General features: G+C 42.0%; 2 protein-coding genes across 2 annotated transcripts; both read left to right on the top strand.

Annotated features, from left to right (window-relative positions):
* The first annotated feature begins 141 nt into the window (after positions 1-141).
* Positions 142-8,340, top strand: LOC139935091 (low-density lipoprotein receptor-related protein 12-like). The gene is made up of 4 exons (XM_071929549.1): positions 142-390; positions 4,209-4,592; positions 4,795-4,899; positions 6,553-8,340. Exons 1-4 carry the CDS (start codon positions 303-305, stop codon positions 6,717-6,719), a joined length of 744 nt encoding a protein of 247 aa, XP_071785650.1. The 5' UTR covers positions 142-302; the 3' UTR covers positions 6,720-8,340.
* A 181-nt stretch (positions 8,341-8,521) lies between these two features.
* Positions 8,522-15,734, top strand: LOC139935090 (uncharacterized). Its single transcript, XM_071929548.1, has 4 exons — positions 8,522-8,759; positions 12,046-12,405; positions 13,437-13,544; positions 13,835-15,734. Exons 1-4 carry the CDS (start codon positions 8,684-8,686, stop codon positions 14,197-14,199), a joined length of 909 nt encoding a protein of 302 aa, XP_071785649.1. The 5' UTR covers positions 8,522-8,683; the 3' UTR covers positions 14,200-15,734.
* Positions 15,735-16,120: the final 386 nt, after the last annotated feature.

Below are 16,120 nucleotides of genomic sequence, written 5' to 3'. Positions count from 1 at the left end.
CCACATTTTCACAGATTTGTTATTTAATGCATATGTCGGTATACACCAAGTGAGAAAACTGGTCTTTGGCAATTATCAAAGGTTTCCATGGCCTTTTAACCAAGGTGAACCGCCTCTTTAATCAGCAGACTGTATCTTGTCGGCCGTGACGATTGTGTAAAACTAAAAGCAACAACGATCCGTCAAACCGAGGATTAACCATCAAAAAGGAAGAGCACTGCTCTTGGAACAAACTTTGAGAACAACGTTTACTTTCCACGCCACATTTTACATACGAAGGAGACAGTCCTAATAGACAAGACATGGAGATGTTTTGTTCATCAAGGTGTGGTTTCGTGTTCCTGGTGACTCTGATGGTGTTCTGCCAGGCAAAGTTTGTCAATGGAATAGGTAAGATCGAGAGTTGGTTTTACCCTCCTTTCACCGATGTATGTTATTGTTAGCACTATTAACCATCAGTGCCTTGCCTAGCTCTGTGGTAAAATCAAATCAATGGAATGGTTCTACCACTAGCCCCGACAGTAAAACAAACTCTGGGAATTGTTCATGATTTTGGTTTGTTTTACTACGTAAAGAGAGCATTTAAAACACTTGGAAACATTCAGACATTTTTGGTCAGTCATGAGTCAAGTGTGCCAATAGTCAGGGGTGGCATGTAAATCATGTTATGTTAATACCGCGCCCCCATTTTTAACTTGGCTTCAGACAAAAAGTAGTAGTCCTAAATCCATGCAACTTCCTCACACTTGACCAATATCATCTTTATGCCGTTTCCAGTGCCCTCATCAAATTGTAATTTTTCATAGTTCATATTTTGTCTGAAACGTTCCACATGGACTTCGAAACCTTTCTGTTAACATATTTAAAGCCTTGCTCATGGCAGTCGCACACAAATTCACTCCGAAAAAGACGCCTTAATTCTGTGCGTCATGTGTGTATACATATTTCCACACTGTTGGTCTGCTAACATCACACAAAGATGATTTTAGATCATCATTGATCAAGATAGAAACAGGGCCAACTAAGGTAACCTGTGGCACTCCCCCAGTTAAACAAATCCAGTCAGAGTAAACACTTTTGTATTTCACTCTTTGCCTCCTGTCGGTGAGGAACTCACCCACCCATTGCACTAGACTGGGAGAAACTCCCAACATCAATAGTTTCCTGATAACAATGTTGTGGTCCATCAACTCTAAGGCTTTTGAGAAGTCAGTCGTCAGCACCAGGGTGCTGATATTCCCAGGGTTTTTTCAGCAGCAGAGACAGAGGGGTGATAAAAATCAATGAGACAATGTGTTGTTGAATTTCCCTTCTGGTTACCATAATTGTCTATGGTCAATCCTAGATTGAATTGCATCATTTAAACCCATTTGCAAATTCTGCCTTCGGCTACCTAATAGCTAGACAAGAGGTAATAGATATTGGACGCATGCTTGTCCAGGACAGGGGGGATTTTGCTTTTGAACGGGGATGATATTCGCCTCTTTCCATTGTGTTGGAACCTTACATTGAATAATGGAGGCATTTCTTATCTCTGTCACTGGTCTGCTGCATTCATATGCAAATTCTTTTAAAGGAACGCGTTGCCTTGGATCGGTCGAGTTGGTCTTTGAAAATCGTTCTGTAACCGTTTGTTGTAAAATGTGTATGGTTAGAAAGATATTGTAAAAGTAGAATACAATGATCTACACAAAATAATATGCCTCGAAATTGCGTGGTTTTCTTTTTACCCTTCTACTAACACGGTCGGCCATTTATGGGAGTCAAAATAATGACTCCCATAAATGGCCGACCGTGATAGTTCGCGACGTAAAAGGAAAACCGTGCAGTTTCGAGTGATACTTGTGTGGATCATTATATTCTTCTTTTAAAACATCTTTCTAACCATATACATTTCATAACTAACGGTTTCAAACGCTTTTAAAAGACCAACTCGTCCGATCCAAGGCAACGTGTTAGTTCCTTTAATAACTTTGGTGGAAGATTATCAGGCCCCTATAGCTTTAGTGGCAGAGAATCTTTATTATACGCTTATATACAAGGCAACTAGGCAACCACAGAGAGACTGTTCGTTTGAGTAGGGAGAAACTCTGGATTAGACGCCTCCAGACCATTCAACCCCATGGTCTGAACATCCAAGAAGGAAACGACTAATAAACCTTTTGTTTTGCCGTCTCCTTTTTTCCCCACAGCCTTTTAGCCTGGGCCTCATTCACCAATTAATTACTTTTTTTTACCCCACCTCCCCACCCTTGATGTTGTCCTTTGTGTTTCCATCTTCTTGCTTGTGTTTCACTTAGTTACCTGTTCATGTTTGTTGTGTTGTCATTTAGCCTTCGAGAAAGACTCTGCATGCGGAGGCGGAGGCGGTCAGGGCGACAGACACGCATACAGCTCACATGAGGCGGTTGGAAGGTAGCTAGGACCAGCAGCGCGGCGCAAATCAAATAAAAATGAAAACATAAAATATACAATATTTAAAAACTCCTTCAAAGCCTTGATCAAAGCTAGTGTCGCCATTGGAACTGAATTATGGATTTCATTGAGGAAAACAATATTATTGTGAGCCGAGACCCGACCCTTTTGGTCTTCTGTGATAGATTGCTTCACACGTTTTGATAAATATATACTTCGGAATAAAGAAATAGTTGTGGATGACGACTTTTGTGTTGACAGAGGATAATAATTTGATGTACGTGTTGAACTGTTGAATAGTGACTTTTGTGTTCGAGTCTGAATTTAAATCTGAAGGGGACTTTTTTGCGTCCATGCATGACGACTGAATCGGTTCATTAGCTTTGCTAATAAATTACCCGTGATAGATCATCACTGAACACAATGAGTGTGCCCCAACATGAGAACTATAACCAGCTTGATTTAAAGGGGCCGTAGATCGGGCGAGTTGGTTTACGAAAATCAATAGACCTTATGCACATGACGTCATTTCAGTAGGGCGCCCTCACCTAGAGGTCAAAAGGAGGTTGTTCATTGGCCAATCCTGTGCGCCGCGCGTACAAATCTGTGCGTTTCGATTGTTTCGTCATGATTTTTCCACTAAGATGGCCGCTGGATGACGTCAATGCATAAGGTCTTTTGATATGAAATGCATATGGTAAGAAAGATGTTTTAAAAAGAAGATTATAATGATCAACACAATGCCTCGAAATTGCATGTTTTTCCTTTTACGTCGTGAATAAAACGAAACGCCATTTTGTGGAGTAGAGTTTTTGACTCCATAAAAATGACCGGATAGTTCATAGACTCTAACTCGACCGATCCAAAGGCAATGTGTCCCTTTACCTTTCACACGGTAGTTGTTGTAAAACTGCAGACTACAATTTGTTGCAGCAAGCATAACTTTTTTTTTGTATGTGATTCGTATGATGTCCATACAAACAACTATCATCGTGCTGATGTGGTGGCACCTTGACATCCAGCCGAAGAGGTTCTATGGTTTAGCCAGACCATTATACTTTATTTTATTTAGGACGAGTTCGAATGTTTTGAGAACTAGTTCGGTGTGACCTACATACGTCACGCTTGCCCTGCTTGAAAAGTGGGTCATTTGGGGGTGACCTGAGGTGCATATGCCGTCACCACGAGAGGGCGAGTGTGATCGTTTGATTGACTCTTGTCAGGGGCTCACTCGAGTGAACACCGCTGGGTCGACCCAGGGAAGCTAAACGAACGCACCCAATCACACATCCACGTATGAAATTATTGTTGCGTTCGTTTAGCTTCCATTGGTCTACCCCGCGGTGCTCACTCGGGTGAGCAAACTTCCACCCATGACGTCAAAGGATTAATTTCGAAGCACGCCGCTAACGGCGAAAGTGTTTCTAGTTTTTCAACACCTTGAGTGTGGTGCCTCATTTTTTTTATTATTAACAATGACGAACAATAATTAGAGGTGTACAAATATCAATATGTACTACATTTAAATGGTAAACAAACACGTTGACAAGTTTAAACAACATTGCGGTAAAAACAAATTCGCTCAAGTACCAGCTTAAACTGACAGTTTTGTGTGTGTGTGTGTGTTTTTTTCTCTCTACAGGGTGATTAGTGCATACTGATCGAAACGTCGAGTTGGAACCAATGGTCCCTTTCAGAACCACCCAACCTCATTTAGAGATGGTCGTTACATGAGAGGTGCCGCCGCAAACGTTTCTATAATAATTTTCCGTTCCCCCTTCTCTGGTTAACAGATTATCTGGACGAGCATTGTGGCCGCACCATCGACATCGATGAAGCATTGGGTGGTGTGCTGTACTCTCAGTCCGACCCGCTTTACTCCAGTAACTTGGACTGCGATGTCGCCCTTGAGACCAGCTCCTTCGTGAAGAAGATACTGCTGACCTTCAACACGGTGGATATCGACGGGTCGGCACCGTGTAGCTCAGCGGGCGACGTCCTCGAGATCTACAACGGGTTGTCGACCGACGAGCGGGACAAGCTGCTGACGGTCTGCGGATCGTCGAACACTCCGAGCGAAGTCACGTCAACTCTGAACCATATCACCCTACGGTTCAAGACGGATAATGAGACGGTAGAATCTGGGTTCCGTATTGCCTACACGGCCTTTTCCTCGGGTGAGAGTTTGGGTGAAGTAATATAACTTGTCAATAAACCATTTGCGTGTTAAAATTTAATCTGGAACAATGGCGTGCTGGATCAGGAATGACGACACAGCACATCCCCATAGTAACTCGTCCTAACTCGAGGTAAGACTAGACTTAACTCTTTAGTGAAATCCACCCCAGTGTCTTTAAGGGCGTTTTATGTCTTACCCAGGTACTTGCAGGTCATCTGAGTTTGAATGCGACAACGGCAGATGTATTGACCAGGATCTCACGTACAACTCATACGACAACTGCGGCGACTCAAGCGACGAATCTGGTAAATATCCCTCGACAATAACCCCCCTCCCCAATATTCCACCCACCCACTATCTCCACACCAATCCAACACCAACATCACACCCAAAACACACCCACACTTACCCAACCAACACCAACACTACACCCAACACCACCATTACCCCCTACCCACCCATCACTACCACCACACCCACCCGAAACACACGCCACTAGCACCGCCACCAACACCACTTAACACTAATACCACGACACCCCTCCCACAACACGACCACCACTCCCAACCAAAACCAGCACCAACACCACCATCCCACCCAAACATACCCACACCTACCTACCAAACACAGCCACCCCACCCCACCAGCCAACACCAACACCATCAGAACACCACCATCACAACCCCCCCCCCCAACACAACCCCAACACTACACTATACCACACCCACCCACCCAACATCAACACCACCGCACCCCCTCACTAACACCCCAAACACAAAAACATGTCATAAAATAATAATCATATTCTTATAACAGTGTACATGTCAGTCACTCAGTTTCGCCCCTGGCACTGGAACATACAGCATTTCCTGCAAGTTATTATCGGACTTGTTGAATTATGACTTTATAATAGGGATTGTGTCTCATAACTCTGCATAAATGCATCATTTGATGGTTATCAAGGTGCTGTGGCGCAATATGCTCCAAATGTTTACACCAGAGAAACACCGTGGCGAACCACTTCTCTTTCGTAAGAGTACACAGTTTTCTTTTGCGTGCGTTACACAGCACACGGGAACAAACAGCTTTACGTCCCATCTGAAGGACGAAGCATAGTGTCAACCATAGTCGCGTGCCGTGCTTTTTTAAGGACACAGGTATCACGACTGTGACTCGAAACCATATCCTGCAAGGTACCGTGGGACTGGTTATGAGATAAGCTCCTTCCATGCATAATGGTTTACAATGAACTGTGGGGTAATCTGCTCCTATAAATTACGCCAGAAACACCGGCCAGGGCGAACCACTTCTCTTTTCGAAGCGCGCGTTATACAACACACGGGACCAAACAGCTTTACATCCCATCACGGTTTAGTGTCTTGCTTGTGAGGACACAAGTACCACGACTGGGAACTCGAACACACACTGTGCTGGTTAGAAAAACCAGAGTTTGAATCTGGTGCCCTTAAAGGGTCTGTGTAACTTTTGTAGGACAAAAAAACACAATGTCCACAGATTTACACTAAACTTACACAGTTTGAAGATAATGATAGTAGAAAGCTTCTCTAAAAATATTACGTGCTGAAGTGATGTAGTTTGGGGGAAACAATGTCATGAAAATAATTTTCGTCTCATGAGACGAAAATTATTTTAATCATTTACAAACATTTTCATGACATTGTTTTACTCATTTCTCAAAAACTACAGCACCTCAGTAAGTAATATTTGAAGGGAAGCTTTCCACTAGCATTATCTTCAAACCCTGTATTAGTTTAATGTTAATCTATGGACATTTTGAAGAAGTACCCAAATCCTTTAACCGCTAGGCCATGACACAGTAATAAGCCATTTTATGCACCCAATCCAAACAGTGCACTTTTAAAGAGTGCCCACCATACCTCTAAATGGCTAATAGTACCAATCGATTGATTCCATTTTTCTTTTTCTTGACTCATCAGTGGATGACATCTTGACCGGCATACTCCAATGGGGCATAGCTGTATTTATCATCATCCTTGTCGTCATCGTTGTGGGTGCAGTACTGCTGTGTGTCTGCATTGGCTGCCTTAGCTACCATTGTTGCTGCAAGAGCAGAAAACAACCACAAACCATAGTGCTCATATAAAAGATGTTAAATTTGCATCGGGGATAAAGAATATTAATTTTGGTTTTTACCCATACACCGATGTGTGTTAGCACTGTATACTCAGTACTTCCCGCGTCCTGTGAAACAATATCACAGGCATGTTACTCGGGTGGGATTCGAACCCACGACCCTTGCAATTCTAGAGCAGTGTCTTACCAACTAGACTACCGAGGTTGCCCGGCAGCTAGAGGCAGCTCGAATCCTATGTTTTGGCAGCGGGTACCGCAACGATATAACAGTAGTCATGTCTGACCAGAAAAATGGTGCACAGTATGCCTAAAGGATTCTTCAGGGGAAAAAAACACGGGTCAGAATTAACACAGATTCCGGTTGGTCTGACCCATTTCCTGGGCTGGGCAAGACTACTGACCCGGAGACTGGTTCAAACACAGAATTTCACAACTGACCCGGACTGCGGACTCCGCTTTTATATGCCACGACATTGCACGGTTTTCCTCTTTAACTTTGCGAATTAACACAAACTGCTATTGTTTGGTTGGAGTGGAGTAAAACAAAAAAAGGCCTTCACATAGGAGTGTCTTGTTATTTCACGACGTAAAAGGAAAACCGTGCAATTTCGAGGCTTAATATTTGTGAGGACAATTATATTCTACATCTTTCTAACCATGCATTTTATAACGGTTTCAAACGCCTTTCTTGGAACATGCATTTTATAACGGTTTCAAACGCCTTTCTTAGACCAACTCGCCCAATCTAAGGCAACGTGGCCATTTAACAGACGAATTTATAACAACACAAGGTTCCACATTCATGTGTTATCTTTCAAATGTGTTTGTAAACCTTTAGGTTTTTTTCTTTCTTCATTATTGAACTAACCGAGGATTGCCTAAAAATTAATGATAGATGTTAAATTTGCATCGGGGATAAAGAATATTAATTTTGGTGTATTTTTTTACCCATACAACGATATGTGTTCGCACTGTATACTCAGTACTTTTCTGAGTCCTGTGAAAAAAATATCACAGGCATGTTACTCGGGTGAGATTCGACTCTTGCAATTCTAGAGCAGCAAACATTAATGCTTTAACGTGTGTGAGATGGGGATGGGTTGGGTGGTGGCTGTACATGTATAATGATATAACCCTCGCCAAATAAATGAGAATAATGTGATTGGTCAATAAATAACTGATTTGATTTATCAATATATAACTGATTGGGATTGGTCAGTACATAATGGGCGGGGCCAACTATAATATTTGTAGCTTCTTATATAGTGCGCGTATCCGTCACTCGGTGACGCTCCTGGTGTTTTTAACATACAGTATTTCCTGCATGGTACGTGGTGGGACTACGTTTGTTGAGAGATGCTGTAGTGCAACATGTTGCAAATCAAACAAGGAGCACCGGGGGGCACTATCTCTTTCCGACAACTGCACAGGGTTCTTTTACGTGCGTTACACAACACACGGGACCAACGGCTTTACGTCTCATCCGAAGGACGAAGCAAGTGTCAAGACTGGGACCCAAGGAGGGTGTTTTCTGTCATTGTTTTCTTGCAACTTTGACGAACAAATAAGTCCAACTTTGCACACATTTTGTTATTGTATGCATATGTTGGGATACACCAAGTGATAATACTGGTCTTTGAAAGGCATATCAATTGTGTCAAAGTTTTAAGACGAGTCTTGTCTCGAGTGAGAAAAAGTGACTTAACTAATTAAGGACTAGCCTCAAGTTTTTAATAATTTCTACAGAGTCATTGGACTAGTCCCAAGTTATGACCAATCTTCATGCTCTGTGTGTGTTGCAAAACATTGCACAATCAAAATGTGTAAATCTACACCGGGAAATGAACTCACACCGGAAGCAAGTTGCAAGGACAGAAACATCTAAGCGTATCCTGTTGGTCCTATAAAACAGAAACACCCGACGATTGTTTTAGTAATAATTAATTTAGGTATAGTATACACTGTGGACCAAACATGGCAGGCTCAAGGTGTGGTTTGGTGTTCGTGGTGTTTCTTGGCGTTTTGATGACCGACTTTGCCAACAGCATTGGTAAGAATAGCAAAAGACTTCATACAGAAACATGTATTTTTTAATAAACTAATATGTATTTTCCATAAGAGTATTTAATCTTTAAAGGCACTGGTACACGTTTGGTAATTACTCAAAATGAATTAAAGGCAGTGGACACTATTGGTAATTAGTCAAAATAATTATTAGCATAAAACCTTACTTGGTAATGAGTAATGTGGAGAGGTTGATAGTATAAAACATTGTGAGAAACGGCTCCCTCTGAAGTGACGTAGTTTACGAGAAAAAAAAGTAATTTTCCACGAATTTGATTTCGAGACCTCAAGTTTAGAATTTGAGGTCTCGCAATCAAGCATCTGAAAGCACACAACTTCGTGTGACAAGGGTGTTTTTTCTTTCATTATAATTATCTCGCAACTTCGATGACCAATTGAGTCCAAGTTTTCACAGGCTTGTTATTTTATGCATATGATGGGATACACCAATGAGAACACTTGTCTTTGACAATTACCAATAGTGTCCAGTGCCTTTAAAGGAACGTTACAGGACTGAAGAAACAAAAATCGTGAAGATCACAGATTTACATACTTACGGTATAATGATGATGACAGTAGAAAACATCCCTTGAAATATTTCTGCCTGAAATGCCATTTTTATTTTATGAGAAATAAACAAATTATCGCTCAGTGAGCGTTTTATTCATTTTTTTGTTTGCATCAATGTCATGCAAAATGTGTATAAATCAGTTTTTCACTATTTTCTCGTGACCCAGATGGCCGATCGATCACAAACTTCTACAGGTTTGTCAGGATTACGTAAAGTACTTACACTGCCAGCATCTGTTTTGTTAGCAAAACCGATTCTGTACTGTTCCTTTAAGTTCGTGTTTTTTTGTGTATTACAATTTTGTTAGATTACTTAATATACTTGTCTAATTTCTGCATGTACATGCATTCCTGCATGTATTTTCGTCTTTCTTTGATAGGGAAATATATGAATGGAAGAATGGGTGTAATTTTGTATTGTATAAACTTTTTTTGTTTATGTCTTAATACAATGTATTTCTTAATTTTTAAAAATTCTTTCTGTGTTTTAATCAGGTAATAAAAGGGTAGCGGCGAGTTCTTAAACTGTCGTTCAAAACCGGCAGGGTCGTGGCCGTGCGATAAAGGCCTGAGACTAGGGCACGGCCATGACCCTGCAAGGTTATAAACGGCAGTTTAAGAACGAGTCACTACTCTTTTATTCCCAATCATAAAAATGCTTTTTTGGTTAAAAGGCGTAATAAAGTAAGAAACTCTGTCAAACTTATCCGTTTTCCTATACGACATGGAGCTCTGTACGTTTGTTGCATTTTTATGACCGAGACAGTTTTCGGAAATTTTTGCATAGCATTCTGGTGATAAAAAGTAAATGGTTATGCCATATTTTACCAAAAGGGCAGTGATTTGAGGACATCACTCGACTTGAAGGCAGTGGACACTATTGGTAATTACTCAAAATAATTATTAGCATAACACTTTTCTTGGTGATGAGTAATGGGGAGAGGTTGATGGAATAAAACACCGTGAGAAACGGCTCCCTCTGAAATGCAGCTATAGTTTTCGAGAAAGCAGAATTTTCAAAGAAATTGATTTCGAGACCTCAGATAAAGAACTTGAGGTCTTGAAATCGACCATCTAAAGGTACAACTTTGTGTGTGACAAGGGTGTTTTTTCTTTCATTATTATCTCGCAAGTTCGATGACCGATTGCGCTCAAATTTTCACAGGTTTGTTATTTTATGCATATGTTGAGATACGCCAACTGTGAAGGCCGCAGTCTTTGAAAATTACCAATAGTGTCCACTGCCTTTAATTCATCTGGTATTTCAGATTTAAGTGGTTTCTTCCCTGACCACATGTAAGTCGGATCGGGGTAATAACTGATAAGCATTGCTGATGGGGACCTACAGACACAGCAATGTTCTTGATTTGTATACATTAGACAGCCGCTGCGAATGGAAGTTCACATAACCGAAATCTGTAAAAAGATCTCTAAACATTTCCCAACTCAAATCCATTTTTTCCCAGACGAGATCTTGCGTTCACTCAATTGTCCAATTATTTTTCCTTATTTTTCTTACAGTAAAAACTGTCTTTCAACCTCTATTCAATACTCGTTACCAAGTAAGGTTTTATGCTAATAATAATAATAATTTTGAGTATTTACCAATAGTGTCCACTGCCTTTTAAAGCCATTGGACCCTTTCGGTACAGAATTTTTTTTTAAAGATCACAGATTTACAAATAATTTACAGGGTTTACAGAAGGAAATGGTGATAGACTTCTCTTGAAATATTAGTCCATGAAATGCTTTACTTTTTGAGAAAACAGTAAAACAATATAAATTCTCGTTAGCGAGAATTACGGATTTATTTTAAACACATGTGATGACACAGCGAAACGCGCGGAAACAAGAGTGGGTTTTCCCGTTATTTTCTCCCGACTCCGATGACCGAGTGAGCCTAAATTTTCACAGGTTTGTTATTTTATATATAAGTTGTGATACACGAAGTGTGGGACTTGGACAATACTGTTTACCGAAAGTGTATAATGGCTTTAAACAAACTTATTATACGTGCTCAAGCACTCAACAAACCATCTTCCTCATCACTTACTTAGCAAATTTCAGGTTATTTTAATCAATATCAAACCAGGTCTTCTTTTTTATGTCTTTTTTATGTTTTTATACAGCGGCGGTCTTTTTTCGGACTGAATAATTCGACTGCCTTGAGCAAGGCTAGGATCTTCCTGGAAACAAAAATCGCATCCGGGTCAGCCCCTGATTGAACGATCACTCACCCTTCTCGTAGTGACGTCAGTGCATCTCGGGCCACAAGCCCAAGTGACCCGATTGTGGATCTGTCAAACATTTTCACATGTTAATACAACCATGCTGATGTACACCCTGGTCAAGTGGTTGGACTACAGGACTTGCAATCACAAGGTTGTGAGTTCGAATCCCCCAGCTAACCGCTGATTTTCATAATGACTAGAATAATATTGTCGTCTAGTTACTGAATCACAATTTCTTGATTTGTGCAATTCATAATCATAGACGTTAAACCAAGGTTTGTATGAGAGGGGCTGGCTGTTGCCAGCTTGGTATTTATATCCCCTTGTGGGGGTTTGCCGAGTTCCCTTCATGGGAAGATCATCTAAACAAATGCTAAAATTAAGCAAGGGACCCAGGTTAAAATGCTGTCGTGTGAATAGCCCTTTAGACACCTATATCACCATAGAGTCTGGTTTCGTTTCTCGTTTCAGACCTGACCAATGAATGCAATGGCGTGATATACGTGGGGGACGGTGGCGGGACACTAGTCTCCCAATCCGGGTTGGAGTACGCATCCGACATAGACTGCACTGTCATTCTACAGGCCTCCCCGGGTCGCCGGATCCTGTTAACCTTCGAGAAGTTCAACACCGAGGGTTCGGGTTTTGGCACCTGTTACACGGACTACCTAGAAGTGTTCGATAGTGACATGTCCAGTATCCGGACACTCTGCGGGACGGCTATACCTGGTGACATCACTGCTGTGAATAATAGCCTCATATTACAATTCACCACGGATAGCTCCATTGACAGAGCGGGGTTCTCATTGGCGTACACTTCTTTTCATACGGGTAAGTATTTGAAGATCAGTCTCATGACGATGACTAGAGCAAACTATAGTCGTTGAGACCCCTTGAACCAAACGTTGAGACAAATTTTAAGAACTCACTCTGCGGTAGAAGAGCAGTTAATTGCAGCTCCGATGACCGATTGAGCCTAAATTTTCACAGGTTTGTTATTTTATATATAAGTTGTGACACACGAAGTGTAGTGTGGGCCTTTGGACAATACGGTTTACCGAAAGTGTCCAATGGCTTTTTAACAAAACAGTTCATCACTATTCCCTCGACCCCGCGGGTGTTTCGTACGCAGCGCTGGAAATCGATCAAAGCTGGGAACGATCAAGATGATGTACACCGGTGTACATCACTTTTCATGTTACCCGACCCTGGTCCGAGCCATGTAACATTATACAATTGTTGCACGCTGTGATGGAGTCAATGGCGTTTTGTACACCCGAGGGGGAAAATGGCACCCGAGGCGAAGCTGAGGGTGCCATTTCCCCTCGAGGGTGTACAACACCCATGGACCCCATCACAGCGTGCAACAATTGTTTTGTCATACCTTGGTAATATTAATATTCCTCTTCTCGAAGTTCTGTTGTAATCTTAAACATTTACGATAGACTGTTCATTGTTTAATTAGCAGACGAACAAGAAGCATTTCCTGACAGTTCCCTCGAACCCGCGCGTGTTTCATACAGCGCTGGAAATCGACCAATGGTGGGAACGATCAAGGTGATGTACACCGGTGTACATCACTTTTCATGTAATACCCGGCGCGCTGTGCATTACGCGTAGCATCTTCAGCCATGATACATGCTTATTTGTTGCACGGCACGTGATTGGTTCTCGACCAATCAAACTTCACAGTTTGTTACCGAGGTTTAACAATGATCTTTGGATCCAATGAAATCACTAGACCTGTCGTTATAATCCTTGCGGATTAACACATGGGACCAGTCTACGTCATACTAATCTCTAATCTCTAGGAGGGCGCCCTACTCACATGACGTCATTTGTATCTTTAACCCTCTGTTTAGGTTTTTGCAGCTCGAACGAGTTCACGTGCATCAACGGCCGGTGCATTGATAGCGGTCTGGAAAATAATCAGCACGACAACTGCGGCGATGCCAGTGATGAACCTTACGGTAAGTACCAAATACATTAATTCAGCCGTAGTGATAATGCTTCCGCACAAAATATAGTGTCATAGTCGCATGCACTTATGTCCTCAACGCAATGCAGACAGACAGACAGACAGACCGAACGACAGACAGACTGACTGACTTATGCTGATTGATGATTGTATGTCATTATTCTATTCTAGTTTATGTTATATTTATGCTAATCCATTTTAAGCGTGTTATGCCATTTTGTGCTATTTTGTCCCCATTAGATTATTTTGACACTAACAAAAAATGTAATTAATATGTTTCAGATTTTGACATTGACATTGACTTTGACGATGCCATCGGCACAGCCAATAATTTCCTGCGTTTGGGAATCGGGATTATCGTCGCCATCATTATCGGCATTATCGCCCTCATCGTCCTGATCTGTGTCTGTATCGGGTGTATCTGCTTCCACGTGTGTTGTAAGACCTCGGCTTCCCAGCGCTCCAACGCCGTGGTAATGACTTCAGCCAGTCAGCAGCCAGCCGGTCAGATTGCGTACAGCCAGCCACCGCCAGCGTACGGCCAGCCTGGACCATACGGGCAGCCTGGACCGTACGGGCAGCCCACTACGGTTCCGTTTGGCCAACCCAACGGAGAGCAAGCGGCCCCGTTGGTAGAGAAACCTTAGTCATTCTTCTTTTTTTCTTTAAACAGCAGCCCATTTTTTACGAAACGCTTAAAGGAACACGTTGCCTTGTATCGGTCGAGTTGGTCTTTGAAAAGCGTTTGTAACCGTTCGTCATAAAATGCATATGGTTAGAAAGATGTTTTAAAAATAGAATACAATGATCCACACATTTGCCTCGAAATTACTTTGCGAACTATATAACACGGTCGTCCAATTATGGGAGTCAAAAAGTTGACTCCCATAATTGGCCATAATTATTATTATTATTATTATTATTATTATTATTATTATTATTATTATTGCTGCTGCTGCTGCTGCTGCTGCTGCTGCCGCTGCCGCTGCCGCCGCCGCCGCCGCCGCTGCCGCTGCCGCCGCCGCCGCCGCCGCCGCCGCCGCCGCCGCCGCCGCCGCTGCCGCTGCCGCTGCCGCTGCTGCTGCTGCTGCTGCTGCTGCTGCTGCTGCCGCTGCTGCTGCTGCTGCTGCTGCTGCTGCTGCCGCTGCTGCTGCTGCTGCTGCTGCCGCTGCTGCTGCTGCCGCTGCTGCTGCTGCCGCTGCTGCTGCTGCTGCTGCTGCTGCTGCTGTTGTTGTTGTTGTTGTTATTATTATTATTAACTTAGACTGGATTCAATCGCCCCATCGATACGGAACTGAACTCGTCCTAAGTCTTAAGATTAGCCCAAAGTTGGGAAGAGTTTGATGAAATCGACGGCAGAACACAGCAAACAAAACAACAAGAAGGCTGCTTTTAGTTAAGTTCTTTAGTTCAGTTTAAAGATCGTGCTTTATATAAAAACAAATAGTTTAACTTTTTCAAATTTTTAGCTTAAAAATATATTATTACAGTTCTAAAATTGCAAAGTGTCATAAGAACAGTATTTTGAAGCAACACAATACATTTTCGTTTTCCATTTATTCCGAATTTGTCAAAAGCATGCTCCAGATTTAATTGTGAGATAACTCTTATTTAGCAAGTCTTACAATACAAATATGAATGAATTTCAGGTGTGTGTTTTCATTTGCACAATTTCATTATTATTGAACACTCACCCTAAGAGATTTACACACGGTTGTGCCCGCAAGTTTACTATTAATTTATAGTTTCTTCTTAATTTCATTATTAATTTTGGTTTTTATCCATACACCGATGTGTGTTAGCACTGTATACTCAGTACTTTCCCGAGTCCCGTGAAAAAATATCACAGGCGTGTTACTCGGGTGGGATTCGAACCCACGACCCTTGCAATTCTAGAGCAGTGTCTTACCAAGGTTGCCCGGTAACTAGAGACAGTGTGAATTGCGGGTACCGCAACGATATAAGAGAAATGTTGTCACTATTTTATAGGGTTGCTTCCGAGTATACACAAATACATGTAAAAAGCAGATCAAAAGTTGAAGTTAAAATTGTTCTCATTTGCTTTTATTACAAAATCGTTAACGACCACATTAAAAGCCCCCCCCCCCTCGCCCCAGCTCCCCCTTTTAATCCTGAGCCGTCCCCATCACTAAACACAAATGGTGCACCCCACTAGATAAAGTCCCATAGCATACAGTGCAAAATGCTGAATATTAAAAAGTACACAAACAATACTTATAGAAGTCTCACAGCTATTTGCAGATTTTTACATTTACAGGTTTACTCTTGAACTTTAATCTTGGCCCGTCAGGCACCCCCCCCCCCCCAAGCCAAAATAACCACACACCAGTGTAGTTTTTTCCAAACTCCCGAGCGTCAATCTTGATAATATATAGGAAGTGCCGGCGCCGAGCAGCTAAGAGAACCGAATTCCAACTCTGGTGTTTTCTGATCAGCAGAGTGTGGGTTCAAATTCCCAGCCGTAACACTTTTGTCCTTAAGCAAGACAATGGTTAAAACCATTGCTTTGTCCTTCGGATGGGACGTTAAGCCGTTGGTCACATGTGT

Source organism: Asterias amurensis, chromosome 3, assembly GCF_032118995.1.
Source record: "Asterias amurensis chromosome 3, ASM3211899v1".
In the NCBI taxonomy this organism is placed as follows: domain Eukaryota; kingdom Metazoa; phylum Echinodermata; class Asteroidea; order Forcipulatida; family Asteriidae; genus Asterias; species Asterias amurensis.
Note: the sequence above shows the minus strand (reverse complement) of the source record. Positions and strands in the feature narration are given on the sequence as shown.